Source organism: Pleurodeles waltl, chromosome 7 (genome assembly GCF_031143425.1).
Source record: "Pleurodeles waltl isolate 20211129_DDA chromosome 7, aPleWal1.hap1.20221129, whole genome shotgun sequence".
NCBI classification, from domain to species: domain Eukaryota; kingdom Metazoa; phylum Chordata; class Amphibia; order Caudata; family Salamandridae; genus Pleurodeles; species Pleurodeles waltl.
In genome coordinates, this window is record NC_090446.1 from 1,449,689,926 (window position 1) to 1,449,705,731 (window position 15,806).

At 43.6% G+C, this 15,806-nt stretch overlaps 1 protein-coding gene across 1 annotated transcript in view; it reads right to left on the reverse strand.

Moving 5' to 3' along the window:
• The window catches only part of LOC138247073 (IgGFc-binding protein-like), a 136,948-nt gene that overhangs the window by 58,607 nt on the left and 62,535 nt on the right, over window positions 1-15,806 (reverse strand). Inside the window, exon 5 of the mRNA XM_069201818.1 lies at window positions 4,610-5,183. Coding sequence (XP_069057919.1) covers window positions 4,610-5,183 — 574 coding nt within the window. The remainder of the gene's footprint in view (window positions 1-4,609; window positions 5,184-15,806) is intronic.

The window sequence follows — 15,806 nt, forward strand, 5'->3', positions numbered from 1 at the left end:
ATTTAAATCTCTGTGATTAGGTTGTGCTACAAAGATCTTCGTCAGTATATATTGCATTACGCTCTTTTTAATTTTATCATGGTTAAGTCTGTTTTAGTTTGTTGGCTCTCTATTGCAAAAAACTAGACCATTACAGAACAGTTAAAAGGGATTATTTTGTTGTACCTGCACTTTATTTTAATTGACCCCTAGTCCCCAAATTTTCTGCAAATATTTAACTTATTATGGTATCTGGGAATGCATTCATTTATTTTGTGTATCTGCTTGGCCTGTTGTAAGCCATTTTAGCTGCCTTTTAATAGACCTTTTTTTTGTCTTTGGCACTTTGTGGTCGTAGGTTGGCAGTGTGTTTGGCTTATTCTATTGTATTGCATTGTACCTTACACTTTATTATATTATGGCCTCAATTGGGTGCACTGACTTCTATTACGATTGACCACTTGACCATGACGTTTGAGAATAGATGTTTGTATTAAATGAACAGGTTATATTATATCATTTTAATTATGCTGTTGTACATTGTGATGGTTTTAAATAACAATAAAGATCTATCTATCTATCTATCTATCTATCTATCTATCTATCTATCTATCTATCTATCTATCTATCTATCTATCTATCTATAGGTCCAGCCTGTTATAGCAGGCGTGTATGTGCACCCTTGCACCCATGGTGTACTTAAATATAAGTCATAGCAGGCCTGTGTGTGTGTACGTGCACTTACGGTGTTCTTAAACATAAATCCAGACTGGCATAGCAGGCCTTTGTATGTGCACTTGCACCTATTGTGTTCTTAAACATAAGTCCAGCCTATCACAGCAGGCCTGTGTGTGTATACTTGCTCCTATGGTGTCCTTAAATGTGAGCCCAGCCTGTCTTAGCAGGCCTATGTGTGCACACCTACGTCTTAAAATGAGCCCAGCCTTTCATAGCAGGCCTGTGTGTGCACACTTGTACTAATGGTGTTCTCAAACATGTGTCCAGCCTGGCATTGCAGGCTTGCATGTGCGCAAGGGCACATATGTCTAGGGACTGAAGAATTCCCATGCGTGTTTTCAGTACCTATGAGAGCTTCTCTGGTCATAGATTAACCTGGGAGATGTTTATCATTACTTCTAGCTGCAGTAATGGATTGCAGTGGAGCAGCCTCATATTGTTCCCTATCATTTAATTTGTTTTGACAAACCCCTTCCTATGGTAAGGGTGGTTTTGTCAATAATAACGTTGAAATGCCACTTCTAGAAAGTGGGCATTACTGTGCTCCAAAACGTTTTGTGTGCCTTTTAAATGCAACTCTAGTCCACACTGGAGGCTGAGGGAGCACATTTGTGCATTCCCCAGCGACAACTATGAACCTTGGGCACACAACAGAACAACAGACTTCTGTCATTTGAGGTCCTGGCTGGATATATTGAAGGGAGACATTTTGACACTTGGCCTCCCGGAACCAGATTATGGCCCCACTAAAGATTAAGATCTGCATTCCATGGTCCCATGGCAGGCAGGTCTGAAATTTAGGGGAGACACTACCGCATAACTACTGGTGCCACACTGCAGAAAACAAGAGATACACTTGCAGGGATGTGGGACCGGAAACCCTGGAGCATGCGGTGCACACTGCCAGAAGAATCTGTTGTGCACAAGGAGGATAACTGCCCTTGGAAGGGACTGGGCACCTTTCCTGACTCGTGGCTGCTTGGGCAGCCTGCCTGCTGCTGTGTGGCCCCTGAAGTGTGCTCTCGAAGGACTTGTCAGCTTGCCCCGTGTTCTCTGAGGAGGTCTCAGGGACATCAAAGACGTCCTCTTTGGAACCTACACCTTCTACCTGTGACACATGGAAAGAAGTGCCCTCTTAAGGGGAAATGGCCTTAACAACGCGGGATGAGCCACACGTGCTGTTTCCCTGCAAGCTAAGCCACGCTTGGCTGAACGACGTATTGGCATGGTGGCTGCCTTAACCATGCATGTGACTTAACAAGTGTGGTTGAGCCAGAAAGCACAGTCTAGCTGTCAGGAGAGGTAAGTGGGGCTGTGGCCAGGTTGGGGGGGTAGTTTGTAGGGGTAGGGAGGTTTAAGGGCCCGGAGGGGATTTCGGATTAGTTTTATTGATGGGAAGGTGATTGTGCTGGGGCTGAGTTTGGGGGAGAGGGGTTGCTACTGGGGGCGGGAGTTTTAGGGCTCAGGGCAAGTGGGGGTCCCGGGTAGCTTTTTTTTACAGGGGGCAGGGTCTTTGGGCTCATGGTGGGGAGGGGAGTGCTGTCGTGCGTTTGTGGCGAGGTTTATGGGGCTGGGTTTGGGGGGAGTTTTTAGTGGTGAGGCGCTTTTAGGGCTCAGGGCAGGTGGGGGGTCATGGGAGTTATTTTTTTTCTGGGGGCATGTTTTTAGGGCTTAGGGTGGGGGGACTGTTGTGCAGTAGTTGCACACATTGCAAGGTAAGTGAGGCTTGTTTAGGGGGATATTTTAGAGGGGGGGAGGTTTTAGGGCTCAGGCTGGGTGGTGGGGTCGCTGCAGTTTGTTTTTACAGGAGGCACGGTTTTAGAGTGCAGGGTCGGTAGGGGGGCTTTGCTGTGCAGTAGTTGCACACATGGTGAGGTAAGTGGATCTGGGGCTGGGTTCGGGGGGAGTTTTTAGGGGTGGGGTGGTTTTAGGGCTAGGGTAGGGAGTTTGCTGTAGTTTTTATTTTGAAAGGGGGCAGGGTTTTAGGGCTCAGGGCAGGTGGTTGTATGACACAACCATGCATGCCTTTAACACACATTCTTTTATCAAGGATACTTATACAACAAAATTTGTTGTAAAAGCATGCATGGTAAAGGCATATGTGGTAAAGACGCGGCCATAGTTCAGGCATGCATGGTTGCATCATACAACCCCTCTTAAGTGACACATCATCTGCTGAATCCCATATGGTAGTGGTGGTGTGAGCAACAAACCAAGTATTTTTCCTGGAGACTGGATTGCCTGGTTCAGTGCCTCAAAGTACTACCCACATTCAAGGATTGTGGCCCTGCTTCGTGGGGCCTTGACAAGCCTAAGCATCTTGTTGGTGGTGAGCGCATTCACCATTTGCGGGACCCAATGAGGCCTGCTTCATTGATCGTGCCACATTTTTCATGTGCAAAATGCTGACTGCACGCTCATTGCTTGCGGTGTCTGATTTACGGGTTGTGGCCCTTCAGAGGTGGAGGGCGTACCCATAGCAGTGCCGCATTCTACCTGATTAGCCTGCTATCTATTGACCCCCCCAGGACCTTGAATAAGTGTGACTCTGGCTGCAATCAGCCTTGTACTCGGGGAAAAAGCTCTTTCATCTCCTGTTCATGGGGGTGGAGGAGAAGGGATTGGTTGCAGGGTGGAGGACGGTTTGGGCCCACTGGGTGTGCGAGTACAGTAACAACTGACCTGTCAGATATCAGTGAACTAGATTAGGATTTTGGGACCAAGTGTGTGCGATATTGTGATATACGAGCCTGCCTGATATATTTGGCAACGCATAGCGGTGTAGAGTGAGTGTGTGGGAGTGACTGCCTGTGGTCAACTGCACCGCTCAGGCGTGTTGCCATACGCATTGTAAATATCTGTGTGTACACATTGCTCCTACCATTTTGAACCGAGGGCGTACCCTATTGAATTTTGTATTGGTTTTGAATTGGAATAATTGCTAGGGTGGGTCTCGTGCTGACAACGTTTTATGCCGTATTAGGGTGTTGGGAGGGAAAGTAGTATATTTTTCTCAAGTGTACATGTTGCTGATGCCATTTTAATACGGTTGGGCCTAGTACTGCCAGTGATATTTATGTGATGTATGCCCAGAATTACATGATGTACATGTGGTGTTAGCTAATATGTGTGTTGAATACAAACCTTCTTTACATACACAACGTGTTAAGTCCCTTTTGTGACACTTATTATATTTGCTGTGTAAGAGTGCTGTGCCAATGCTTTACACATTGCCCCTGTGACAAGCCTGACTGCTACCCAAGAGTGAGCACAGGTTATACAGTGTGTGGAATCACCCACCCCGGATGGGAGTGGTAGGTTCTGCCTGGCTAGGGTTTCGCCTCAGCCAACCAGAACGTGCCGCCTCCAACACCAAGTTAACAATAATCATAAAGGTTCACCATCACCCACCTGTTGTAAAGTAAATCAAAATTTCAAGATTAATCACAGTGCAAAAATCTACATGAGGCTTACAGGTTTGCCATAGCCTACACTTTACTGGTCTCAGACTCGCTCAGTCTCCCTAGTGATTTCATGTTAAGCTTCACAAAAAAATAGTTCTGAGGTAGAGAGTGAGAGCTACTGTTCAAATATTCTTCGGTTTCTCATTATGCTCTATGAAATATTGGAGGATAAGCATAGTTGCATTAGTCCTAGGCTGAAGTGAAATTATTTAGGACACCACATTCCTTACTTCAGAGAATGGTATGCTTTTCTGCCTCATGCTTAAATCCTATCTAATATAGTTGTGCTTAATAAAATCTGACAGATCCGGGATTCAGAATTTATCAGGTGTGATAAATAGCACATATTCTGCATTTTTTCTCTGTTGTGGCGTCTAGCATACAGATTACTACATTTGTATGACAGGTAAATGATGGTCTCTACTCACGGCATCCAGCTATGCTCCTCCATTCATACACCATGATGTTCTTTCTCTGGCAGGTATCAGCGTATGCTTGAAGAGCTTGGCACAAAATTAGCTTGAATCCATCATTCATGCACATATCATAGACACAGTTGTCCATATAGATTTTCGGGTCAACTACGGCATGGCACTCTCTGAAAGGTCCAGTCACCTTCTTGGTTATCAGTCCACAGACAGCCTGGTCTTCGTACTTTTTCACCAGGTCTGCGCTGCAGGTCATGCATTCGCCATTGCAATCGTTCCAACATAAACTGTCTCCATCTTCTACCTTCCAGCTTGTCCCAAAGTCATTTGGATTCAGAGCCAGTTCCCCAGACGGTGTCCTGAAGTCATCAGTGGGGTTTCCGTTATAGTTTCCACACAGGCCACAAACATTATCAAAGAAGCTGCTTGAGATTTCGACCTTTAGAAAGTAGTTCCAGTCAAAGTACACTTTGAGTTTGAAATCAGTTTCAATGAGGACGAAACATCCAGACTGATAAAGCCGTAGTTTCCCATCATTCAGGACAACCGGAAGACTCAGCTTCTCATTGTTCACCTACAAAAGCAAACACTGGTATCAACATGACAGGCGTTAGCAAACTACCCTTTATGGAAAGGTCAGGCTATGCCAAACCTGTTATGATGATGATGATGATTATTATCATCAATGCTCAAACATCAATTTCATCACTCTCAACCATCATTATCATTGTTACTGGTTACTTTCATCAAAATTTCTACCCAAAATTTCAGCTCTACTACAATTTATTATCCTCATCAACTAACCTCATTAATCTTGATTGTTACTATTGATCATTTTCTCAATTTATTCTCCTGACCTGCTGTCAACAGATTCTTGAATAACTATAATCCAAACCCAGCCACCACATGCCAAACACTGCAGCAAATGTTGACATTATTGTAACACTGGTGCTAGAACTAGATGCCCATATTTACTTTCTCACGTTTTCTTAGATCACAGTTAGAGGATAAGGACCCGTCAGCAGCTGATGGGTGAGCAGCAATACTATCCATAACAAATGCCCTCAGATCAAGAACAGAGCAATTGGTGCCTTTGGGCTCACAGACCAATATACAGTCCCTCACGTGCATATCTGAAGGCCATGTGCATTGTGTTATGTTGACTTGGGTTGACTTGGTGCCTGCCTAAAGGCCAGGCCATGCCCCCATCAACTTCAGTATACAGCTAATGGCTGAGAGTAGAGAACTATGGCCACACTGTGGCTGGCTGACGAGCTAGATAAAGTGTTAACTCCTACTGCACATTGGCAGGTTCTATGCACAATCGGCTAACACTAAATCTGATACACTTGTAAGGATCAATTTTCCTTGTGACAATGTGTTCAAGAATATCTGCCATGGCTTGTAGTGGCCACTTTTATATCACATATAGTGAGAATGTCCCCCAGAATACCCACTCTTTGCCCAATTAAATGTCCGGTGGAGCAATATGACTTGGAATCCATCTCTTTTATAATTCCATTCTCTCCCTTTATTATTAAAGACCTTAAAAAACCTTTATCAATCATAGCCCTAGTACTCTTTTGTCAGACAACCATTACTGCTGTTCTCTTTACTGACATCATCTTCAGTCCTCTGGCTCCTTCAAGGCATCAGAGGCAGACCGACCACTTGCTAGGCAATCCCATCCCAATGTTGCCATACTGTTCAATAAGGTTTGAGCTCTGTTTTGTGCTCACTTCTTCCACTGCTTCCCCCTCACCTCATGGCTTTTTGGTTCCATTGTTTACTCCCTGAAATCGGACATAAGGGAAAGGCAACCCAGGACAGTCCCACTGGTAGAGCACTCAGAGGAAGTGGATTGTAACCAAAAGCCAATGCAAGTCTGCTCTTCCCACACATTATACAAGACCAGATGTGAAGGACTGAATGCTTGGTCGGTCTGAAGAGGCCCCTTCTGGATTACCCAAAAATAGGATGACTCCCAGTAGCGATGGTGCTAACATGCACATAAATACATTTGCAAAAGATGTCAAGCACCTCCATAAGAGGGTCACTCGTAGGGGGAACACCCTAAAAGGGGTACAAAAAACACTACTGGGTCAATCTTATGTCTTGATTGAAGTTAAAGATCAATACCAAAGATAGCAGATAAGCATCATCTCATCTTTACTTCAGGAAGGAGAAAATAGCCTGGCAAAACCCTAAAGGAAAATACAATAGCAGATTTAACTGTGAAAAGCTAAAATTGGACATTAAATCAAAGCAAGAGGTGGAGAACTCAACAAAAGGAACAAATCGATTGTGATGCATTGTTCTCTTGGAAGACCCTGCTTATAAATGGTTCAGACAGGAGATAACCACACAGGAAAAGGTCCTATTTCTTGTTTAATTGCATACTTTGGGTTACATCCTATGGCAGAAAACCATCTTTGGAAGGGCAGATTATAAGCCTTGTTTATGCCCTCATTATGGAAATCCTGGCCTTCTGCTGGTAGATAAGGAAGAAACCCAAGTTTATCAACTTTGGCTCAACCCTGTACTCCACAGTCCTGATGCCACCATTCCTAATCCGCCCCACAAACAGCCCATGGAACACCTCTTTGGGTGACAACAAATAGAGAACCTTCAGAGCAGACATGACAATATCGATACCTAGCAATGCTCTGACAGGCACATTTCAGCACATGACACTTTCAAACAAGAACTGTGCTTCTCCCTCTTTGGCCCGCATAGGGCCTTCTGTAAAAGCTGCTAATTCTATTCAGCACAGATGCTAACACCAAATTCACTGCTCCTCTGCCCCTCTTCCTACTGTTGAAGGAAGGGAAAAATGAAAGGCACATCCTCAGCTCTAGAACCACCACTACCTACTGTGTGATGAAATAACTTTTCTGAATAAACAGGTCCACAAGTAAGGCTGTCAAAAAACCTTTTAACCCCTTTTTGGTGCAATATATGGTGTATGTATGTGTATGCTTTGGGATTTCTGAAGCGCAAACATACTTGGCTAGCAACAGAGATCGGTTCCCAGGGAAGCCACATTGAAGATAATATGGAGAGAGGACAGAGTGAGGAAGGTAGAGATGGTGAAAAGGGTGAAAAGTTATCCTTTTTGTGGTAGTGGTCCGTAAAGAGTTATGCATGTTTTTGTATTTCTAACACACATACTTAACTGGCTAGCAAAGGCCCACTGTAAAGTGGGCTCTAGAAACAAGCTGCGGCAAAGCCAATAGGGCTCACCTATGCAAGAGCTACGGACTTTGCCAATGTGTTTTAGCCATGTTGAACACCACCGTGGCTTCTGTTCACCATGGCTAAAGGTTAGGGGTGTAGCACAGAGAGGCATGGCGAAGAGTGGAGCAGAGTGTTCTAGAGGGGAGTGGCAGAGAGAAAATGTTTCAATCAAACTTCCTGAATTGTTCTTACCTTTATTACTGATGAGACAGCTTCATGCAGTCCTTCGCCACCAGTCAGCCGCTTCAACTGACTTGGTGTGGTTTTTTGCATGGAACTCACTTTAACATTCTTTAAATGTCATATACAACATTCCTCATTGGAAAGTACTCCAATTCAGGATATAGCACATATCCTTTCTTGCAAACAAAATGATATAATGAATGACAAAACGTTAAACTGTAAAAAGAACATCCAGCAACGCAAAACGAAAACTTAGTACTCTACTAATTTAAACCAATTACAATTATCTAACAAACGCTCTCAAATATTCTAGTGCCTTGTGGCTTCTCTGTGCTCTCCTTGGCTCCAGTGATTCTCTTTTAGGTATTGTCTCCATTTGCTCCACGTGTGCGCTTCCTCCCACATTCTCTTCCCCAGACATCTCTGCAAGTTCCCATCTGACATTCTTATGTAAGAGTACTTTGTCCTCCATTAGCACAAAACTCATACACCCATCTTCCTCTTTCACATTTACAGAACCTGCACTGCCATAGTGTGCCACCATACTTCGATTCCACCATTCCCCATTTTCCAATACTATGAAAAAACAATGCAGCTCCTCAACTTTGAAAGGTCCTCAAAAGTTTTTCCAGTCTCCTGAAATTCTGCCTCACTTCACCTTCACATAGTCTCCTCCCTGAATGTTCCTGGCATTTTTCACACCTTGTTTCCTGGTACCTCTATGGTCATCAATCTCCTGATCAACTTCCAACCCTGTATCTAATAAACTGCTATCTTAGTACCTGCCTTCATCCCCCTCATTAATTCAGAAGGAACTTTCCCTGTTACACTACTCTTGTTTGTATGGTAAGCCCATGCCAAATCCAACATAGTTGACTTAATAATATTTCCATCTGTCACTGCCATCTGAAAGGCACCTTTCACCATGCCGTTAGCATTTCAACAATGCCATTGGCCTGTGGATTGGATAGACTAGTATGAGAATATCTGATACCAGTCCTTTCCAGGTACTTTTACATTTCTTGAGTCACTAATTGCATCCCATTATCTGTAATAATCTTATTAGAGTACTGTTCCTCCTCAAACATTTCTTCCATGTTTTTATGTTTGATCTGGTGGTGAGTTCTCTAAGAAACTTCACCACCAGCCATTTGGAGTAAACATCTACCATAACAAAGGCAAACCTTAGTTCTCCAATCAAATTCCCTGATGGGCCTAAAAAATCCATGCACACACTATTCCACACCTTTCCTGAAACTTCAGTCACCCCTCCACGTGCCTGATTGCCCACCTTCAATCTTTTTTCACTGTCTTTACATTCTTTACAAATCGATACCCATTCCTCAATGTCTCCATCCATACCCGGCCACCAAACAATTTCTTTCAATCCTCTCTTCATTAAAAAATGTCCCAAATGTCCCTCATGTCTTAGCTTGAAAACTTTCAAATGCAAATTACTTATGGGTATGAATTTGTCATCTCTCATTAATACCTCACTCCCCACCACCGAAATCTCATCCAACACCTTTGTATGGACGTGCTGGTACGCTCACAGAACTTTCTCTTTTGCTTTCATTCTTAACCAGTGACACCACTTCTGTTGTTGTAATACCTTCCACCATGCCTTGGTGCAACTCTTCTCTTAATACCACACCTTGAACACATTCAGATACATCTTCTTTACTCAGTACCGCACCCTCTTTTTCACATTTTTCCACATTGTCTACCTTTTGCCTCTGTACAGGTAAGTGCGACAAACAATCCACTTGGACATTGTGCCATCCTGGAATATGTTCCACCATATGCATGTATTCTTGGAGTCGGGATGCTAACTTTGCAAACCTTGCAGAACATTTTCCCACCACTCTGGTAAAAGTATCTTGACCAAAGGTTTGTGATCTGTGTGCAGGGCTATAGGTATACCCCAAATGTATGTGTAGAAGTACTATAATCTCCATGCTGCAGCCAAAGCCTCTCGGTCAATGAGTGAGTAGTTTGTCCCACTGGTAGTGAGAGACCTTGACTCAAATGCTACAGTACTTTCTCCCCTTGTAAGGGTTAGGGTCAATATCGCCCTTATTCCCACTGCACTTGCATCCACCGTAACAATAGTTTTCCATTCTGTGTCAAAAGAAGCCAACACATTAGTTTTGCACATCTCATCTTTAATGCTATTAAAGGCCATCTGTTGTTTCTCCTCCAACACAAAATTACTCCTGTCTTTCAACAACTTTCTTAAATCTTCTCTTTTGTCTGCAAAATTATGTATGAATTTAAAGTAATATTTTATGAGGCCGTTGAAAGACCTCAATTGGTCTTTATTGACTGGAACTGAGGCACCTATGATGGCTCTCAACAAATCTTTTCTTGGCTTGCTCCCCTCTTTCGGAAGCATGTACCCTAGGTATTCGATTTCTTCCACTAAAAATTTGCATTTCTGTCTTTTGAGTGTCTGCCCAACACCTGTTTCAGTGTGATACTATGAGCCAGATTTGCAAGGCCCTAGTGCCACTGGAGCATCACTTTTAGTGGCGATCTGGTGATGCTATTCACTGCACCATATTTACAAGGAGGCGTTAAGCTATGTTTTGTGGCTCAACACCTCCTTGTAAATATGGGCCACTCCTATGCAGTTTTGTGCGGCAGAGGGGCATGCAATGGGTGTTGCTGCGGGCGGTCCATCACAACACCCATTGCTTTTGATACTGCCCCAAATATACAAGAAATCTGTGGTAGCGCCAAAAATTATCACCACCACAGAGGTTGCATTAGCATGGTGCAATAAGGATGAATACTTTTATTCCTCCTCGTTTTTGCTTTTTCTACGTGTGGTGCATTCTGCAGCACACACAGAAAGTGCAAATGGCCCTGAATGATTGTTTATGTGCAGGAAGTGCCAAATTGCCATTGCAGATTGTTCATGTGCAGGAAGGGACACTTTTCTGCACATAAACAATCACATCCCTCAATGCAGACGCCCTTGCACTATGGTGCAAGGATGCCTGCGTTGGCGCTAGGCAGCTAAATTTAGCGCAGACACGGGGGAAATACAGGGGTGCACGTATTTTTGTAAATACGGTGCAGCGCTGCAAATTTTGTCGCAGTGCCGTGCTGTGCCACTTTTTTTGTAAATCTGGGCCTATGACTTTCTATGGAATCCACATATAGCAAGACGTCGTCCTGAAAGAAAATAATGTTTATGCCTTTGAAAATTTCTGCCATCATTCTATGAAAAACACTTGCGGCCTCTGATAACCCTCAAGGCATCCTGTTAAATTGAAAGATGCCTTTCATAGTTATGGACTAGTTTGAACACAAAAGCAACCCAAATCTTCATGTGAACATGGATATACATACTTCAACATGAAACAAATATTCATGTGAAACTCACTTGTCCCAAAAATAGGCCCAAATTTAAGGATGGTCTTTCGCCATTTAACGTAACATTAGCATAATTTTTCTGATGCTAACGTGGAGTTAGGTTGCCAAAAACGCTGCACCATATTTACAAAGTGGCACAATGCTTGCATTGTGCCACTTTGCGACACTTTGCGTCACATTATGCATGCGCCATGCATAATGTATGCAAAGGGGGCGTTCCGGTGCAAGGAAAAAGTAAGGGTGCAGGACAACAAAAATTCAGCACATATGACAACCCACAAACTGCACAACACTAATGGTGCAGGACAACAAAAATACAGCACATATGACAACCCACATACAGCACATTTTAGTTGTCCTGCACCACTATTATGGAACTGTCATAGGTTTTTCCTTCGACCATGTATTGTAACAACTTCTTCACTATTCATGCAGTAGATGGTGAATGGCTTCCCCTTTTCACCCCTTAAAAGGTGCAGGAATATCCATTAAACACCCCTTAAAATCTGCATTGTGAAAACTACTTCCACATCTAAAACGTGTTCTGTTATTATATTTGTAACTATTTGTTGTCTTGTTCATAGAATTCCAACTTGTTCGAGTTGGTATTTCTGTAGATTCACTCTTTTTCACAAATGTGACATCATTGATTCCACTCTCTCTTTTCCATTTCCTTCATGCAGAATTCCGATTGCTCCACCACCTTGGCTATTTCACAAGTGTTGTTAAGCGTTGGGTTTTTTCGTTACCCATAACCTCTTCTGCATTTTCTTTCTTTTGCATTGTACTATTACTTGATTGTTTATCAATTTACCAGTCATTCTACTAAACTGACATTTAATAAATAATTCCCTTAATCTGAATGCAAATTCATCAATAGATTCACCCCTCTTCTGTGGTGTAAACTTTGTATCTGCTCATCACTACATTTGTGTCTTTGGCAAATCTCTTTTATAATCTCAATTTTGCTTCCTTATGAGCATCAGTAATTTCAGTCCCATTTTGGTTGGTAGCAACCGGTAAGTATTTAAAAACAGGCTGCCCCAATAGCCCCTCTTTGCCTAGTGTGCTAAGTAAAATTGCTTTTTTACATGCTGTTCGAAAACCCTGACCATCCAGTGCCTCCAAGTAATTTTCAAAAACATCAATCCATTCTTCCCATTCAATTTGTGGAGTTCCTTTATCTGGCAAAATATTGGTGGTAGAATTATGCCTGAAGATATTGTTTGATCCATTTGTACAATATGGGTGAAAAAAATGTACACTGTATTAAAGTTGTTGTTAAAACACAAAGTTGAGAGTACTGATAAAGCCTATGTATTTTGTATTATACTTTCTTGAAGTAATTTTCTTTTCACTAACAATGTGGTGGTGCTTCCTTTCTTTCTGTGTTCATTACATATAAACTAGTAATCCTTTCTCAGTGTCTGTGCCACCGTGTTGTAGTGATTTATTGCTGCATGGCTGGGATATTATGCTGGATGGTGTGCCGCATCGCAGCACTGGTGCACGTAGGTAAGACACACTGCACACGTGTGACAGGGAGCGTTGTAAACCACCAGGAAATGGGCTTTAGTTCAGGCAACTATACAAATGTTTAAGATACAAATTATCACACTGTGATCCATCCTTTCTCTCATCATCCATTGACCCATCCTTTCATTCCATCCACCCATCCATCTACCCTCCCTTTCACTCATACAACCCTCCCTGCCTTTCACTCTTCCATTCTTATGTCCAAACTTTCACTCATTCATCCATGCATCTATCCATTCACCATTTTATTCATGCATCCATCCATCCATCCTTTCCCTCACTCACTCACCCTCCTAAGTTAAGTATGAGCCTTGGTCTGCCCGCGCAACAGACAAAAGAGGCCCATCAAGAAACCCAACCCACTGTAGCTGCTAAAGCAGGGGTGATGATGCCTCTGATGCAGGCAGAAGCTTAACTGCACTGTGCACTTTGTGTTCCTTATTTATAGTATCCACTACCTTTGAAATGCATACATACAATATAGATTCAAGATGCTTCAGGTTGATTGCACTGCAAGATATCTTGCGAACTAATTTGGTGAATCGTTACCAGAAATAAGTTATAATTAACTTTCCCAAATGCTTCTTGCTTGAAATATATGTTTATTACCGATGAGATGGCTTTATGCAGTCCTTCCCTATCAGTCAACTGCTTCAATTGACTCGGTATGGAATTCCCGCATGGAACCCACTTTAACATTCTTTAATGACATATACAACATTCTTGATTGGAAAGTACTCCAATTCAGGATATCTCAGGATCATGAATGGAAGTGCCATGGTGTATAGTTGCATAGATTGGCATACACTGGAATGGCTTAGAGTAGAGTGAACTGGGGTACAGTGCATTGGCATAGAGTGTTGCAGTGAATAGTGTCATAAAGTGCAGTGGCATTGCATTCAGAGTTGTACAATGTAGAGTAATAGAATGCAGTGGCACAGATTAAAGTGGTGCATAGTAGAATGCAGTGGAGCAGAGTGGAGTTGCACAGAGTGGAGTGGCGCAGAGTGGAGTGGCACGGAGGAGAGTGGCGTAGAGTGGTGCAGAGTGGAATGTCGTAAAGCTGAGTGATATAGAGTGATACAGAGGGCAGTGGTGCAGAGTAGAGTTGAGTGGCATAGAATGCAGTAGCATAGGGTGGTGCAGAGTAAAGTGGCAAAGAGTTGAGAGATGCAGAGGGCAGCACAGAGTGGAGTCAAGTTGCATAGAGTTTAGTGGCATACAGTGCAGAGTAGGGTCAAATGGCATAGAGTGTAGTGGCATAGAGTGGTGCAGAGTAGAGTAGCATAGAGTGGTGCAGAGTAGAGTATAGTGCTATTGAGTGTAGTGGCATAGAGTGCAGTGATGTAGAGTGGAGCAGCATAGAATGGAGCAGTGCAGAATAGAGTGGTGTAGCATTCAGTGGCACAGAGTGCAGTGATGCAGAGGACAGTTGCAGAGTGTAGTGGTGTATAGTAGAGTGGAGTGGAGTAGAGAGCAGTAGCATAGAGTACAGTGAGGCATAATAGAGTGCAGTGGTGTAAAGTACAGTGACATAGGCCCTCATTACAAGTGTGGCGGTCGGACTGCAACAGTAATGGCGGTCCGACTGCCACATTACAACCGTGGCAGAGCCACCACGGTCCTGACCGCTGACACCGTCAGGTTGCCGCCAGTTGAGAGCCTGGCGGTCTCGGTGGTTGTAATCTGCCAGGGTAAGCAGCGCCGCCCTGGGGAATTCAACTTCCAGTTCAGCCAGCTTTTTCATGGCGGTTGGACCGCCATGGAAAAGCTGGCATGGGCAGTGCAAGGGACCCCATGGACAGCCCTGTAGTGCTTTCCACTGCCTGAATTACGGGCAGTGGAAAGCGTGACGCGTGCTGTCACACCCGACGCACTGCCACATTGCTCTCAATTGAGCCTGCGGAAATGTAAAGGCACTGTTTCCTGCTGGGCCGGTGCGAGACTCAATACAGGGCCGGCGGTGTTCTGGCCGCACTGGCAGTCAGGTGGCGGTGTGAGTTTGGCGGGCGGCCTCCACCGCTAGCCAAACTTGTGATGCAGGCCATAGAGCACAGTTGTGTAGACTGTATTGGTGCAGAGTGCAGTGGTTAGGAGTGGAGTGGAATGGTGCAGGGTGGAGTAGAGTGCCGTAGAGTGCAGTGGCGTAGAGTAGATTGTTTTGTAGTAGAGTGAAGTGGCACAGAGTGGAGTGGTGCAGGGTAGATTGCAGTTGCATAGAGTGACATAGAGTGTAATGGCATAAAGTGGGGTAGAGTGCAATGACATAAGTGCAGCGGTGCAGAGTAGATTAGAGTGGCATACAGTGGACTGGCATAGAGTGCAGGGGCATAGAGCTGAGTGTTACAAACTAAAGTGCATTTTCTTAGAGTATATTTGCATACAGTGCAGTGTTGAAGAGTGGCATAGAGTACAGTGGCATAGAGTGAAGTTTTGCAGAGTAGATTGGTGTCACCTGGACTGGAGTGGTGTAGAGTACAGTGTCAAAGAGTGCAGTGGAATAGAATAGAGTGGAGAAAAATGCATTGGCATAGAGTAGAGTGTTACAGGGCAGAGTTGCGAGATGTAGCAAGAAGTGGCATAGAATGCAGTGGCATGGAGTGGGTCAAAGTGCAGTAGCATGGAGTTTTGTAACGTGAAGTGTTGCAGAGTAGAGTGTTAAGTAACTTTAGGCCACAAGGTATAGTTTCTTAACATAATTATTATAATTATAAGTATTACTATAACTGCTGAGTGTGTGGATAAAACGTGAACCTAAGTATAACACCAACGTCACTGTAACCTTTGTTTTCTTTCAGTGCATATATATATATATATATATATATATATATATATATATATATATATATCCAGATATATA